This window comes from Acanthaster planci, linkage group LG02 (assembly GCF_054643075.1).
Source record: "Acanthaster planci isolate LZ-2023a linkage group LG02, COTS_SCS, whole genome shotgun sequence".
NCBI classification, from domain to species: Eukaryota; Metazoa; Echinodermata; class Asteroidea; order Valvatida; family Acanthasteridae; genus Acanthaster; species Acanthaster planci.
This window is the reverse complement of record NC_141778.1, coordinates 19,943,754-19,960,886: the sequence shown is the minus strand read 5'-3', so window position 1 is coordinate 19,960,886 and position 17,133 is coordinate 19,943,754. Positions and strand designations below refer to the sequence as shown.

General features: G+C 39.6%; 2 protein-coding genes across 10 annotated transcripts in view; one reads left to right on the top strand and one right to left on the bottom strand.

Moving 5' to 3' along the window:
• Positions 1–328: 328 nt before the first annotated feature.
• LOC110979766 (uncharacterized) overlaps positions 329–17,133 on the top strand; it is a 36,102-nt gene continuing 19,297 nt past the window's right edge. For 3 of the 9 annotated variants that reach the window (XM_087132431.1, XM_087132433.1, XM_087132432.1), the window contains exons 1-5: positions 329–1,248; positions 8,015–8,074; positions 12,050–12,106; positions 12,954–13,102; positions 15,075–15,253. In XM_087132431.1, coding sequence (XP_086988557.1) covers positions 1,202–1,248; positions 8,015–8,074; positions 12,050–12,106; positions 12,954–13,102; positions 15,075–15,253 — 492 coding nt within the window. In that variant the 5' untranslated portion in view covers positions 329–1,201. Of the gene's footprint in view, positions 1,249–8,014; positions 8,075–10,443; positions 10,575–12,049; positions 12,107–12,953; positions 13,103–15,074; positions 15,254–17,133 lie in introns of those variants that run through there. The other 6 variants (XM_087132434.1, XM_087132430.1, XM_087132436.1 and 3 more) reach the window with 6 other exon arrangements.
• Positions 1,285–17,133, bottom strand: part of rfc3 (replication factor C subunit 3) — a 43,014-nt gene continuing 27,165 nt past the window's right edge. The window contains exon 7 of the mRNA XM_087132437.1: positions 1,285–2,046. Coding sequence (XP_086988563.1) covers positions 1,743–2,046 — 304 coding nt within the window. The 3' untranslated portion in view covers positions 1,285–1,742. The remainder of the gene's footprint in view (positions 2,047–17,133) is intronic.

The window sequence follows — 17,133 nt, the reverse complement described above, 5'->3', positions numbered from 1 at the left end:
ATGTTTCTCTCGGGCAATCCAGCTGGAGCTGGCTAAATATTGTATCCTTAAATATTTTACTTCAAATGTCTAAATATATGTTTGGGAATTGAATGTCTTTACTGGTGTATCCCGAAAAATGACACAAATGAAATGAAGTTTAATCGGGAAAAAAACCAACACTCCAACAGACTGAAGGAAATTTAATGCAAAGACGCCGTGCTCTTCTTCGGATACGTTTAGAGCTTACCTGCACCCATTTACACAATGTTAACAGGTACTAGGTACAGCGCTGTACATGTACATAGTACATGTACATGTACATGTACGTGTACCAGTCTAGTACGTGTACCGCGTATCGCGGTACCGTTACCTTATCGTATCATTGCCCTGGACCGGACCCAAGGTCAAAAATCTCGAACACCATCGACGTATGATCGATGCGTCCAAGACCGAGAAAAATGTCGCCGATTAGGTTGTTGTAGTCACCTCAACCTGACAATGACTTCAAGAGACTTTCGACCACCGAAATAAACGAGTCGATCTGCTGCAGTGAGGCGACCAAGGTGAATTTGTTTGAGCGTGGGAATCGACATCCGCTAGCGGCGTGACAACGACTGGTGTCCCGTATGCGTACTCTGCCGCGGGGCGGACATGGCGCACTAGTTCACGGGCGAGTGTTGGCCTAGGTGTAGAACTTTCCTTCTTCCATGGTTGTCCGTGTTCATGGTATTGTGCTTTGCCATGTCTAAGAGAGGACGTGAAGCTGACAGTTTATTTTTCTGACCAGATCATGAGAGTGTGCTCACAAAAACTTATGACAATACAGACAGATTTATTGAGAGCTTGAGACTAAAATCTGCCGTTTGACGTAAAACTGCTGTTAGGCTTACTCCTACCCAAAACTGTCACACCCATGTTTGACTGTTTCCAACATGTCCTATGAGATCAAGGCAGTTTATAGCAGGTTGATCATCTAATTCAGTTCAGCAGAATCTCGAGGATGTCATTTTGACATTGTTGACATGACAGACCCTGGTATTGAGCTGGTGTTGAAATTCATGAGATGCAGTTTGCCCAGGAGCCCGGCTGAAAACATTAGTAAGTAGAACTAGACATGGACCAAACAGTGAATATTGCTTCATGTTCTTGGTGAGATGAGATTCATCTTTGCTGATGGAAGTCTGATGGTCCACCCGCCTCTCGTCTCTTTTGGTCCACTATGAACTACGGCAGAAGGACACCTCTGCCAAGGTTCAAAACCAAATTGTGAGTATCACTCAGTCAGTAGGCCAGCTTGTTGATAAAAACAAAACAAGAGACAAAAGAAAAAGTTTGTCAGTTTGTTTGTGGCTTGCCTGGGTATGTTTAGTATTTCCACATGTATATATACAAAAATACATGCAGTCAAACTTGCATTAATGTGTGTTCAGAAGTTGCACAGTCAACTTCGTAGGGAAAATGACTGACAGACTTACATTGGAAGTTTTGACCCACTGGTATTTTTTTCCCCAATGTGTAAAGTGAGGAAGGGGGAGGGTAGGATGTCAATACTTGTGACAAGAGACACCCATCCTGAGGTTCTTTGGATGTGCCGTTTAATACTTTGGTGTGCAGGTTGACGCATAGAAAACCTCCCGCGTAATAAGCATACGAAATATAGAATTTCAACATGGAATTACCATCTTAATAACAATGGAGAAAGTATCACACACTTGTTGTTTAGAGAGTGATATGCTTAAAAGTACTTCTTAACTCGATGTTTACAAAACTGAGTTACCTCTGGGGAAGATATCCCCATCTCTATTACATAATAATAACTTTAATGTCTTGTAAAATTTAAGCTTTGCAACAATGCAACATTTCCCCAAACAGTGGAATAGGAAGTAACAGTGAAAAGTTTTACACCTGCCACAAATGCTTAAGCAGTATGAGTAAAATGTGTTGCTGGGTTGTAGACTCTTACCCCCGGCAATGGCACAACCTGGCCACCGTAGATACTGAGGCAAGTTGGGCATCACGGTCCAGATATGTAATTCTGGTCCAATACCAGAATTATGAGTACACCTATGACAATATAACTTGCAACATATGTTATTTTGAAATCAAAACCAAAATGCAAGTCGTAGTGAGTTACATGTAATTGACTGATTTGCAAAATATTAATTAAAAAATCACTGTAAATCTTCAGTTCATGCGTTGCAGTTAATTTTATGTTGCATAAACAAGAAAGGGCCTTCAAAAGTTTCATAATAAATTTATCAACAGTGCTGAAAAAGTCACCCCTCAATGTAAATCAACATCTAACCGTGGCACTTCTAGGCCTCCGTAGTGTACATCTAAACAACTTCATGGTCATCCATGTTGGCGATGAATGCTAATTTATCATCCAATGCAATCATCACAAAAACTATTATATGGGACACTTCCCTGTATGACAGTTAACAGCATAAATACAACATTTTGTTAGCTGTTTTGGCATTCTTGCTGAAACAGCTCTTGTTTTCGTTAAAGTTTTTTTCCCCCCATTTATTTCCTTTTCCTGACTATTTCTTCAGCCAATCGAATTTGTTACCATAATGCATCTGATCGACTTCAAACTTGGCACAATGTGAAAACATCATCCAAGGACAGTCCTAGAAGAAATTTGGCATCAATTTTTTAATTCTTGAATATTTAATTTTTTCCCATAGACTTTGTACACAGATTTGAGGCACCATTTTTGTCACTTACCAATCTTAGATCTTCATCAAAGTTACAATAAGAAACTACCCAAAGACTGAGAAGATACTGAAATAATGACATCTCAATGGCATCATCACATGATTTATTTTTGAATTTTGAATATTTAATTTGTCTCCATAGGTTTTGTACACGTTTTTCTACTACGCAATATTATCGATCTTATTATTATCAAATAATATTTCAGTATTGTTTTGCAATATAAACGCAAATCATGTGACAAGAGTTTTTCTCCGCAGGTTTTGTGCACGTTTTTATGAAGTCAAAGACTGATACACTCATGCGTCTGAGTGACTTTGTATTGGGATCATATGTAGTACATCAACCGGTGGGGCTGTCAAAATAATATCGTCACGGTGGCATCATCAGGGGTCACGTGACATCAGATTAAAGTTGCAGTTTTCTCCATAGGTTTTGTACATGTTTTTCTACTACCCAATATTATCGATCTTAATGAAAGTAGTCCTGATCTTCGGCTGAGGATTACTATGAGAACGAAAGAAAAATCATATTTTTTCCCATTTTCGTTCGATTACAACTATACCCAAGAGTCCAAATATCAAATGATATTTCATAATTTGTTTTCAATATAAATGCAAATCACGTAACTTGACTTTAAAGCTGCAGTTTTGCTCCATAGGTTTTGTGCACATTTTTCAGAAGTTGAACACTGGTGCATTCATACATCTGAGTGACTTTGTATTGGGAGCATACATGTACATAGTCCATCAACCCGTGGGGCTGTCAAAATAAATTTGTCGTGGTGGCGTCATCAGGGGTCACGTGACACGAGATTAAAGTTGTATACAAAACCTACAGAGAAAGACTTCGGTTTTTTCACTTCACAGTTTTATCCATTGGAGTTACTGTGAGAATTTCAGACAAATCAAAGGAAACCTTCCATTACAAAAATGATAATGATGAATTGGAAAGAAAAATGACATTTTCAACTATCTGATCCTACTAAAAACGTGGAATTAAACAGAACAACGGATATTCTTTCCAAAACTTACAGTACTCCCAAAATGATCTCCCATTCTGTTTTTGGCTTTGAACCGTCATAATTGGAAAACCTGGAGTGTGACTTTTGTCATGATGGGTCACATATGGAACAGTGGTGGTCCCTTGGGCATGGACCAGATTTTTTAGACTTACGTGATTGATTTTTCTCTTCATTACCGATTCATTGCTGTTTATGTGCATAGCAGTAAGCAAACATCAATCCCTTTCTCAGAAATGTTTTCAGTAAGTAAATTCAGGGTTCACAATTTGAACAGAAAAACCTGTGCACTGAACTTTGTCTTCCATGGATGACATCATAGGAACAGCACCCTCAGTTGGCCAGGAAAGCATGGATACATGTAGCTTTAAGTGTTTAAATGGTGCACTTTCAGTTCTTTTAACCAAATAAGAATGTAAAAGAGTGTTCATAAATCGAAGAACAGTTGCAAAAAAATTGTCCAAGAAAAATGAATGCTTGTACATGTACACTTTAAGAAATGTAAATGTTGGTCGGACTCATAATAATAATAAGAAGAAAAATAGCTTTATTTATAGGTGGTAGCCTTGTCATCTAAAAACAGATGATTTTCAGTGGGCCATCTAACAATATTAAAGTAGTAAAAAAATAATATAAAATTAAATTAAATTATATTAAAACATACAGCACATTAACTATAAAAATATATGCACCATTAGGAAAAATTACACCATGGAGTATTAAAAACATTATAACATGTATCACAATGTAATACAGAAGGACCAGATAAATAGAAACAAATAAAAGTGTAATAGGGAAAAAAACCCAAAACAACAAAAAAACAAGGGAATGTGGAACCCCCCAGCTCTAACAAACCCTGTTGTCAACACTCTAGGAAAATTAATCTCAGGAATGTTAAAAGAACATATGCATCTGAACAGGTACCACGATAACAGTTACGGTCAACAGCGAAAGAATCACACTTGTATAGATTTTGTTTTAGCCACTGGAGTAGCCTCTGCTTAAATGCATGTTTATTTTATGTACTCATATTTCCCTGAATACTAATATTGATGTTGTGTCCATCGGCATGGACAAAAGAGTAAGTATAACAGTTGGGTCAATGGCTCACATTCACATGTACATACAAATTGAAAATTAATTATTACGTTTTTATAGAATGTTGAGCAAATATCTGGACAACTCTGGAAAATTTCAAATGCACTGTTTTGATGTAACATTTGAATACATTTAAGGTGCTTCTGCAACAGAAGTGGTTGACACAGAAGTTCGATTGACTATAAATGGAAAGCTTTTAGTTGAATGACTGGCCTTCTCCCCATCCAATGTGAAATGCACTTCGTTTATGCTGCATTTGACAAATGTGCCTTGTCCTAACCCATGATGAAGGTATCACCCATTACCAGTAATACATACATAATATTGAAAAGCTTAATCAGCTTGCATGCATCGTTAATGGTAATGTGTCTCCAGACAGGCAATGTAGAGGCCAGGCAGTGTCAGTGACTTAGGGGCATTAATGCTCCACCAGCCACCTACATGTACATGTACATTCAGCTGTGCACAGTGAGCTGCCTAAGAAGTTGGCCCGCAGTGAGATGAGGGCTTCTTCTTTTTTTTTTTTCAATTTTACATCGTCAACTTCTAAAAGGTCTGCGTGCGTGTATTCTGTTGTACATCCACACCAGTTGCCCACGCTCCTTGACATTGGAAAGTGAGCACTTGTTGTGTACGGCATCGATCTTACATGTATGCCAAAGGCAAGTAGTAGTGAGCTGAAAGTGCTTGAAAGACTCAGTACAGACTTATTTCTCTATGATGGACATGTGCAAGTATGAAACAATTGCTGTGACTCTCCAGACTCCTTAGGATTTTTTTCAATGGTAACAGTTTGAACTGAGCTGGAAACAAACGATAGACTGATCCACTTTGCTTCACCCACTCTGCATGTGGGCAAATAGCATGTGCTTCTTTCAAAAGGCTGCACATCTCATATGATCATGCACATGTCAGATTTGTTGGGCATACGTGTATATGTGTACTTTACAGCTGTGATTGGTTGAAAGATCATGGGATGAGGCTTAATGAATAAATCTAACAACCTCAGCTTTGAAGGAAAATCCAGTCTTTGAATAAACTTGTCTCTTTTTTTCCCATGGAAATCCTTCCTTGAATATTAAATGCCGTGTGCACAGTCATTTGTCAACTTGTTTGTGTATCACTGCTATTCTGCACCTGTAACAGTTTTCATTTGATGTACTTGTTCTTCATTTATTTTGTTACCAATTAAAGAATGTATGTGTATTTGAAAACGATGAAAAACTTTGAGATGACTGAAAGATTGCTCAATTGTAAAAGACGCCATCAGAGTGTGTACAGTGTTATACAGCTACGCCGGTCGGCGCCAGTGGGGGATCTCCACAACAGTGTTAGAACTACCATCCGGCACTAAGCTTGATGAAACAGCCCACCGACTGGTATAAAAATTCTTTTAAGTCCATGCAAAACATGAGTCACTATGAAAGTTTCATATTTTTACCTGGAAGAATTAAACAGTTTGAACTCTTAATCAATTTGGAAAGAAAATTCACTGAAAAAGTGATCTAGAGTCCCCTTAAGCAGGCCCCTGGCCATGATTCGCGGGACTTTGGTTGCTTCACTCCCTGGTTATGTGTATTGTTGGGTTAGAATTTGCAAAGTGTTCCCCTCTTGTAAACCATAATTACAGTTATGCTATACGATCTTCCCCGGTCCTTGGTTGGTAAACATACAAATGTGTTGCAACCACTTGGTACATTGCTTCTCTGATCCATCCAGCATACCCTGCCATTTCCAATGTTGCGCGTGCCCCCAAGTGCGCGCATACATGCACATACATATACATGCATACCATTGTCCATCCATTGGTTGGTAAAATGTCCTTGGTCACCCACTGTGACTTCCCACTGCTCCTAATCAATGAGGCTTTCAAAGCAAAATTTTACCGTTTGCATTGCTTTTAATGGTGCAGGATAAAAGGTGCTTGAAGTACAACTTTCATGTAGTCGTACAATGCACAGATCTAGACCCACTGAAAATTAGCTTTCTTCAACCACTGTTCTTTTAAGTCTTAAAGTGACCCAGAAAAATAAACAGGAACGTGTCAAAGATGCATGCAACAGGGTCTTGAGCTGCCTCGTTGCAGCATTTCTATAAAATTCAACATGCAGGTGTGGAAAATAGATTTGAAATGATTGGAACCTTCGCTCCATGTTCTCTACGTGTATTTATTTGAAGTGGAGTGTGAACTTGTGGAAAATCTCTGTGAACAGTTTGTGTCTGATGCTAATGCATCAGTTTTTTTCAATGTTGAGAACTGTGGCTGTTTGACAAAAAATTACAGCTTTTTCAGAATGTTGATGAAATGAGCATTTGCCCTCATACACTAGATTTTGTGCCAATAATAAAACGGGATGACTGTCCTATCTTTCTTGAGCAGAAACACTCCTCTCATCAATTGAACAGAGCCATGTCGGTGGGGAGTAGTCATTTTGTTAGTAGGGATGTGACTGTAACGCGCATATTTCATAGTTGTTTGTACACCAGCAAAGGGCAGTTCCCACCAGAGGAGCCGTACATAGCTGCTAGGAAAATTATGCCCTCTCATGGTCCAGCTGGGGGCTCTCTGCCTGATCATTCAGTGCTAATGTGACAAGGTACAAGTACTGCACACGTACATGTATACATGAAGCTTGGATGACAGTGTATCATAAACATATGAAAGCTTACTGTGTATATGACGACAAACCCCTCAACTTTGCCTCAAGGGGGAAAAACAAAATTAACCATGCGAAAATTGCTATTATCTTTGAGCCAATCTACTACCGTGAGTGCATGTTTGTGATCGTTAAGCACTTACACTGTCCTTAAGCTAAAGATCCACACTGCATGGCCGACGGCCTTATACATACTGTACATGTGAGTATTATACCACAACGTGACCCTACTTCTCTCAGTTAGTAAATTTGAATTTCTTCATGCGCGAGGAGTTTTCCAGACAAGGCAAAATTTGCGCCAGCTGTTAGCATCCTGTGAAGTCTTGTAAAATACACACATGTACATGTACATGTAGGTGCTGGGCTCCACCATACAAAAGAACAAATCACAATAGATTCAGCTTGAAATGGGGCAATGCATCACCGCCTGCATTCCCCATTGTGTAAGATATTTCCTCATGCTGCATATATAATACAGATGACAGACACTATTGGTTTCACATACATGTCTACACATCTTGTATGTTTCCATTAACAGATCCATCTTGAAATCTGAGAATCTTGGCATGAAACACAGGGGAATTCAGTGGTTACCAAGGTGGGAAATTTGTTGTTTGGCCCTGTGAATAATAACAATATCTTCAGCTTGTCAATTTTAAGATAAATGTCCTAATATTGCAAATATAATCCAGTTGATACACACATGCGTGTACATGCAAACAAACATTATTGAGTGATATTCCCAAATCCCTCTTTAATTTTCATCAAAACCAGAAGCTTAGAATCTTGACTTGAGTGACAGGGATTTGATTCTTCCTGTTACAATCAGGTTCAGTACGTGTAGTCCATACTGAATTTAGAAAATTTGTCAGCGTCACGAAGTCCATGTGTGTGCCATCGATTAAGGGAATAAATACCGATATGTACTTGGCCAGTGACCGTCCAAGCACATATTTATTCCCATCCATAAATACCTTTTTCGTCCGAGTGTCCAAAGAAGTCAATATACATGTGTATGATGGATTTCCTACAATTTTGTTCTAGAACTTTACATCCCCATCCATTTAATTTTAAAGTTGTCCAAAAGAATCTCCTTATATTGACTTGGGGCGCGTGTAGTGAGCCACGTGGGCACAGACTCTTGACCAATTAGAATGGATTAAACTGTCTCATATTTGGGTGCCAGCGTATGATTTATGCAGTGGGTATTAACACTTCTCAGCGGGCATTATCAAATGTTAATACACAGTCAAGTTGTACATTGTTGAATAGAGAGACTGTTTGACAGCAACATTGTAAGTAGGCTTTATGCCAAACACATCGCTGGTATGCATTATCAACAGGAAAGGTGTGTGGTTGAGTTTTGTAAATCAACCACTTACATGTACATGTAGCAGAGGAAAGTTGTTTAGACCACAGTCAGTGTTGGTGAGATGGACAAGAAAGACAGATTCATAACATCGACAGGAATATAATATCAAATCAGTGCTCTGAAATATGTGATTGCCGAGCTTTTCCGTAACTAAGTACCTTCTTCAGGGCAAGCAGATTGCCCTGAAGAAGGTACTTAGTTACTGAAAGCTTGGCAATCACATATTTCAGAGCACTGATTTGATATTATATTCCTGTCGATGTTCTGATCACAGTGCTCGCAGCCCTCCCATATTTCTCTAAAGACAGATTCATGATTGAAACTCTTGAAGGGAATTGTCAGGAATACGGATACCTCTTTTTTGTAAATTAAAAACTGACATTGTAATATGCTGTTGCATTAGATGCTGCTCTCAGGTCGAGTCGGACCCACATTGTCAAATACATGTATTGCGTCTTGGATGGTGTAATTTCATGGGTTTATAAAAGTGATCTTTTCAGAGTATACTGTGAAAATTGTCTCATGTAGTGCCTTTAGTTGGTACGTATGGGGTGTGCATAGTCCGTGGAAAGGCTATGCAAAATTGCAGATTCTCTATACCCCTGGCCTGGCGGAAGAAGCTTGTAATGGAATAAATTCACTCTGCTGATTTATTGTCTCCAATATATGCAAGTATCAAGTCATAAGGTTTTTTCTACTTGATTACGTTTACAGAGAGATAAAACCCACTCATTGGCTGCAGCGATTCTAGGCTTGTTACACACCTGGTTGGCAGCTGTCAACAGTTATAAGATGTCACCCGTTGTTTTACTCGTCCCAATCAAAATGTCACCACTGAAGCTTTTTCAGTGCAGTTTGTTTCCTGTAGGCAAACCAATAATGTTACGCGAAATGAAAGTGCCGTAGTTCACTCACTTTACCCATAATCCTCACTGATCTTCCAAAAGCCACTGGTACAGTAGGTTTGGAAGGATTTTGCAGGATTGTAGGAGGCACAGCCCAGTCACTATTACTCGCCTAGTATGCCTACTATCACCGAAACTGTCACCTGTTGAATTGTACTGAGCAACATTCCCATGTAAGTGAAGCATAAAAGCTGGCTTGTTGGTCCTATACGTGTACATGTACATGTATCTTTTATGCGTGTGCCACAGATTTTAATTGTCTGTGAAACATTTTCATGCCGAGCTTTCATTCAACAGACAGTTTGAATCTGTCTCTTCCTTTGGGGATGCTATTTTTTCGAAGTTGAGGATTGGCCATTTTCCTGTCAACTTTCTTCCTGAGTTGTGAAGTTTAGATTTCATTTCAGCCTCTCCTTGCCAGACCTGGGTTATTGAGGTCAAACAATTATCTGACTTCTTGTATGCTGTGGTTCCTGCATTTGGAGCTCTTGAGTGGTTTCTATTATGTGAAGGTATTCAGATGACAATTCATCCAAAGGGTATTGGGAGGGGGGAGTGGCTACATGTACATGTATGTGGATTGATTGAAGGTCTGTGAAGTGCTAATATTTCGACATTAGAATGAACAACGTGTACATGTGTCGTCATCATTCCTTTTCCCTGCCCAAAATAACTCCTTATATTCCCCAGCACGAGAGAGAACCTGACATACATATCACGTACATGTACAGCATGCTGAGGACAAGTGAGTTCACAAACAACGCCAGACAAAATAGGTTGGCTTGTAAAAAGAGGAAGTACATGTATTGTATTGAAGCAAAGTAAGTGAGTCAAATGCTTCCATTTATTAATGTGTCAAATGTTCACATAAATTATCATTTATCATGTTGTGTTTTTCTTGTACATTTCTGAAATATGCACACTTCCAAACAATACAATGCACTAGAGACTATGATCAGAAAAAAAGGGCTTTCTAAAAGAAATGTATGACTTGTTTTATGTACAAAAGAATAGAATATTAACCTCAATGTCCAGGGTGTGTGAGAAATTATCTGAACATGGGGGAACTCAGAGCTTATGCGGTCAATCAACCTTTGATGCACATCCTTTGAAATGCTCCATTTCATGTATAATCTACATAGACACAGTGTACTTGAAATTGTGTGTCATATCATCTTAAGGCATGTTGGTATCGTTTTCTTTGAGACTGCAAACAGAAAGGGTTTGTGTAAGGTACATGTACATCAGAATTCTGTTATGGATCTGGCCTGATTTCCTGAACCCAGAGATTGGCATGCTGATTACAGAAATGTATCAGTCTCACTTCCAAGCCATAGACGTAGATGCAAATGCGTGTTGTATAAGCTCTTTTGGTCCCCTGGGGGGCTCTAACAAGTGAAGTCCTGCATTCTGATCCATTCAGAAGACATTGGAGTGTTTGTTGTTGAACCATTCACTGTTGAACCTGAAAAAAAAATTGTTGACCAATTTGAGATACACAACACGTATGAGTATGTACCCATACAGTGTACATGTATATGTATGATGCAGTGGTGACCACTGTTGACCCTTAGAATCGAACGCTCAATCAATCATTTAGGACTCGCCATTCTACAGGTATAAATTTCTTTAACCCTCACCCCCAAGGTCCTTTTACAAGAAACCATCCTGAATCCTCTGAAATCCTCAGATTTTCAACATGACAAATTGCATTCAGCCCAAATCCTTCAAAATCCTCAATTTCTTGAAAATGTCATTTGGAGGTGTGCCTAACTGCCCGAATCCTTTAAAATCCTCCAGCAATTCCTGTCATGTTGAGGCAGTGCGAATGGCACTCTTGAGCTGTGCAGTTGATTCAGAAGAAATATCGGGCTGAATTTGTGCTTGACATAGCACAAACAACATAAGGTCTTATCCATGACCTTCTTGTATGGCATCCTTTAAAATCAGCCATGCACTTTTGCCACTCACCCTGAATCCTCCGAATTCCTCCACTTTGCAGAAAAGGATTTGGGAGGGTTAGGGTTAAAGAGTCATCTGCTGTTACATGTACTAATAATTAATGATCTGCATCTGGAATTACATGGAAACAACAAAATACTCTCTGGTTCACATGGCTTCATTGTTATCTTGCAAGGTTTAAATATGTACATGTAATTACTTCTTTGGATTGGCTACATTTCTGTCATAGAGGGTTATTGATGTGCATAGTCTTTCTCCTCAGTTTAGCAGTTTTGTCAACAATTCTGGGATCAAATGTCTTACATGGTATTCCTTGTGTAACTTTTGTTTGCAGTCAACGTGCAATGTCCGATGAATTGACCAGCGAAGATGACAAGCAAGGATGTAAAAGGTGAGTCAATTATGACTAACACTTCTTTCTTGTGCGTAACGTCCACGTATCTTGTGAATTTCGAGACACAAGTTAGTGAGTGTGTAGCATAGAACCTCTTTTTTGAATTTCAAGTTAAAAAAAGAAATAAACTTGTTGGCTAAAATGTGGGGACATGATCTCTTTTTTCTGCTGCTTGCCTATAAAAGTAAAGCTTTGGTCGAATACACAAAAGTTGGCATTCTCTGCCTGCTTTGCCAGACTTGCAAATTAAAATGTGATTGGAAGAATTCCTTAGTCTTGGCTCTTAGACCTTGCGAGTTTTCTGTTTTGTTGTATTTCTTTCCCTTCGTTTTCCTGAGGGGAAAAATATTGTTTCGGCCAACACATCTCTGGTTAAATTTAACCGATTCCACAATGTGTTTGATTCCATAATGGATTCTGTTCCTCTACCGAGCATTAAGCCCCTCTGGTTCGTTGGGAACTCTTGACAGTTTCTACAGGCTTTACCACAGGGTCATCGTCCTGTACATCATGGCCTCTGTTGAGCCAGTTTTTTTAGTGCTACAGTTTGGATGTGTTATATGCAAGGGTAACAAATATCAAACAGTGACGTCTTGGGCCAAAACTAAGAATTCTTTATGTTCCCATTAATTCATACATGTATATACATACATACATTCAGGAGAGAACATGATGGCCTCAAATCTTATGAGAAGAGGCTGCGTGGGCAGTTTACATCATTTTTTCCTCCAAGTGAGGCACACTGTATGCTCTTCTGTCAAAAGGAGGTGCAGTGTATTCCACTTGCCATTGTTTTGTGAGGAAAGTATTGTGACACATTTGAAACATTGATATTGTGCAACAGAAAGTGTCGAAATGCCAGCGAAAAGAAGCGGCGAGATCAGTTCAACTGCCTCATTCAGGAACTGGGATGCATGGTGTCGACCAAGAACCGCAAGATGGACAAGTCTGCCGTCTTGCGCTCCACGATCAACTTTCTCAAGGCACATAATGGTAAGGGAGGGATGGACATGATAAAAATGATTTGGATTTAGCAGTAGAAAAACAGACTGTCATAATAGATTCCAGGTGAACCCAGTGGCCTAGTGGTTAGGGTTTGTAGCTGCCAATCTGGGGGGATTCAAATCCAAGTGGTAGCAGCATGTTGTGACACCCTATGTGCCGCTCTACACCCAGGAATAGATGGGTACCTCTGAGGGCAGATATGGTTATTGTTAAAGCCATGTGCGCCTGATACAGCATTATTGGGATAGTATAGTCCCCAAGGTGCTGAGAAGGTTTTAGACTTGTTCAGATGTTGTGAGCCCAATGTGCAGGGATGATACCTTTGAATTTATACTGTGAAATTCTGTGCTTCTTTGGTATCATTATTATTAACTTACACTCCTTGTATGGCAGTAATACTCCAGAGCATGTTCCAGTGGCGTCTTGCTTCCACAAGCCCGTAAGTCATTTCTAGGCTCTTGCAACCTGGTAGCCTGATAGCTGTCATGTGAATGAATTAACAGCTTACCAGTTACCTAAAAGACTGTTTGCAAAGGCAGGAAACATGACACCAGGGCATGATTTTGAGAAGCGATTCTGAAAAGGATTAGCTCTGAACCTCTTCCCCTCCCCCACTGTTTGCAAATGTAGAGGTGGACACTGGGACAGAGTACATGCCAGGAGGAATTCCCCTGTGGTGCATGGGGATAACAAGGATGAAAACTGAGTGGAAATAAATGTGGCAGGCATTACTAAATGTTTCTCAAGGCGCCCCAATTTTTTTTAATACCCACATATTACTGCTTGTAAGGCCGATGGTGCTATGCATGTTCAATTGAACAAACAGAAACTTTTCTCATTTACTGAGAGTTTAATCTCAAGATAAACCTGAAAGATGAGTGATTGTCCTTTTGAGCAGAAAAGTTATAATCCAAAGAACTTTCTAAATGTTGAGTATGTAGCAAAATGCACTTAGGTTAGAGTTGAAGGTATTTTTGAAACAGCATACCTGTATGCAAACAGGGAAGTTTATCTCCTGAGCGGTGATAAAAATAGCTGTATGGGGAGGTGTTTATATGGTATCCTTGGATGACATAAAATGAAGCGTGTTTACCTGTTCAAAATATACAGTTGAATGCCAACCTTTTTTTATGGTGCCAACTACTAATGCAAATGCCAGTTGTTTCTAAATGGGGAGCTTTAGGGGATATTTTAACCAATGTTGTGCAGGATTTTCCAGAGTTTACTGTCTTGTCCCACCTGCAAATCCTGGAGGGCATTGATTTTAGATTGGACATCAGGGCTATGAGACAGCCTGGTGAACCTGGGGTGTCATTAAATTGTGCACTATTCAGGTACGGCATGTTTCATGTACATGTAATTACATGTACATGTACTTGCCCACTTTCAACTGCTGTTCTGTGTTTCAGACTTAGATTAATTAATGACCTTTGTCACACTTTTTAAGGTTTTTTGCCTCCCCAGTCTTGTTTCCTGTTAGTGATGGGATTGGTGTATTACTACAAAATGCATGCCGTTGCTTTGAATTATTTAGCCGAGTGCAATACAACCAGTTACTATCTTGAATCTGTTTGCATGCCCATTTCCAAGGGCTTGGCAGCTTTGATTCAAATTGCTCTTATTGTATGTGTGTCCCTACCCCCTCTTCACCCTTTTTCTGTCATGTCGTTTTCCCCAATCTTCCAAAGTCCAGAACAGTTCCCTTTGCTTTGGATAAATGTAGGACTGCAGATACTGTCACTTGTTTTTTGACGTGAAGCTTGAATTCAGATTTTGGGTGGATAGGCTATGACGATCTATAGTACCAAATGTTGGTTGATTCAGGAAGACAGTAAACCAAGAAAGATATGGGTACATGTGGACAAAGGGTTAATTGTACTCTTCCTTTGAATTTTAAGTATTGGTCTTCATGTTTCCCTCCTGTTTTATATTTTAAAAAATCAATTTTGTTTCAATCTAGACAACACCCTCAAGTCGGAGACGTCAATCAAGGAAAAGTGGAAACCTTCGTTCCTGTCAGACAACGAGTTCAGTCAGCTGATGCTAGAGGCCTTGGATGGGTTTCTTATTGTCTTCTCCCAACAGGGCCACATCTTGTACACGTCCTGCAGCATTACGTCACTCTTGAGACATTTACCGGTGAGTTGCGATCAAACAGGTTCCATTTTAGAATTTTGAACTTGTACCCCCTTTCAACAAGATTTTTCTCTAGTGTGTGTGAGAATGCCTTTGTACAGTACACTGCAATTGAAAGTTGGAAAGGGAATTTTCAGGAAAGAATTTACTTTCACAAGAGAATTTTTCTCGCATGGTGGGGGGAGAGATCTAGGCAAATCAATCAGTCGGGAGCAGGCTTCCAATTCCACTTCAGCTCCAGACTTGGCATTAGATTGCCCTGGGAATGTCTAGCAAGGTATCATTCCATTGCATTCAAAAAAAAAATAGTGATAACAATAATGAAATGGCCTTTTGGGACCTGAGCAAAGATGTAGGACTTGATCCTTCAGGACTGGTGTCCAACCATTAAGGAGATTGAAAAAAAAAACAGTTCTTGCTATACTGAGCAGGGGCTGACAGTTCTGTGACTTTCAAGAGTTGGTTGCTGAGGTAGAACCAAACGATTCTTCATACATGGTCGGTCTACAGTGTTGCAGTGAGCAACACTGTGAAGTACTTGGAGACCTCTCGGTACTGAATGCTCTGCACCACAGGTGTTCGCATTTTCTTTTCATGGATTAGAAATCTTATAAAAATCTAACGCGCACATTTAGTGCTTTTTCAGTAACCAATTTTTGGAAGAAAAAAAAAAGAAACATAATTTTACTCCAAACAGAATTACCACTTCATCCTGTACTGTTGTGAAATCCATAGTTCCATAAAAATATCATAAGGATGACAAAATACCAATTTTACATGCATGGGACGTGAATGAGACCGAGGGGTACGCCCCCCAACATGTCCAATCCCTATACACATTCCAGACTATTGTTACTTAACACATCCCCCCCCCCAAGATGTCTGAAAAGAATTTCTCAGATTCCTGCGAGACAATGACCAACACAAAGGGGGGGTTCTCTCCGTCTCATACCTTGCTGCATATGTGAATTTCAGATATAGTCTGAGGACAGGTGTTTTTAAACAGGGCATCTGATTGTCCACACCAAAGGTCAGACTGAAAAAGGCTTATTACACCATCTGTCTGTGCATGTTTTTTAGGGAGGTAATCTGATGAGTGTTGGAAAAAGTTTCCTGAAGACATGATCATCAGAGAAACCTTAGCTTCCAGTTCTGTTCATTATTCACAGCAAAGGTCAGGTGGTCCATGCTAAATTAGTTTCTGTGTTACCAGTGTGTACTTTGCTATCATATGTATGATGAATAGCAGGATTAATTCTGTTTCCAAAAGGTTTTAGTTTCTTTGTAACCATCATTTTAAATCTTCCGGGGAATTATCTGCCCCAGGTGGAATTGGAAAGACTGTGCCGTTCACTTTCTTTTGATCTAATATAAATGGTGCACCTGCCATTTGCCGTGATTTAATCATGGCATAAGACAGCCCTGTCTACCCACTGTGGTAAACACTATGTAATCATACATATACATGAAGTGCTACTAATGAGGGGCAACTATGAGCTGACTCTTGCAATATGGTGAGAGAGATTCTGGATTCTGGACACAGAAATTGGAATCTGTATCTTGACCTTGGGGGTCATCCTATCGAGGAGTGCATGATGGACCTGTAATGGGTCTTGGTATGCCAGAGATTTGGAAATAGAGATTGGGCATAGGTGCTGCTTGATTAAAAATGAGACATGTTGCTAGAGAAGCAGATACATGTCTTCAAGTGTTGTGGCTTAGCAGGGACACTGAGCCAAGTACATGTATTGTATGTGTGGAAAGTTTACTCATAAGCCATAATCATGTAACCCTGTAAGCATTCACACACAGGGACAGGTTTCTTGCATAATGACCCTTCCTTAGAAGGGAGCATTTACCGGAAATGGAAAGAAAATTTGTTA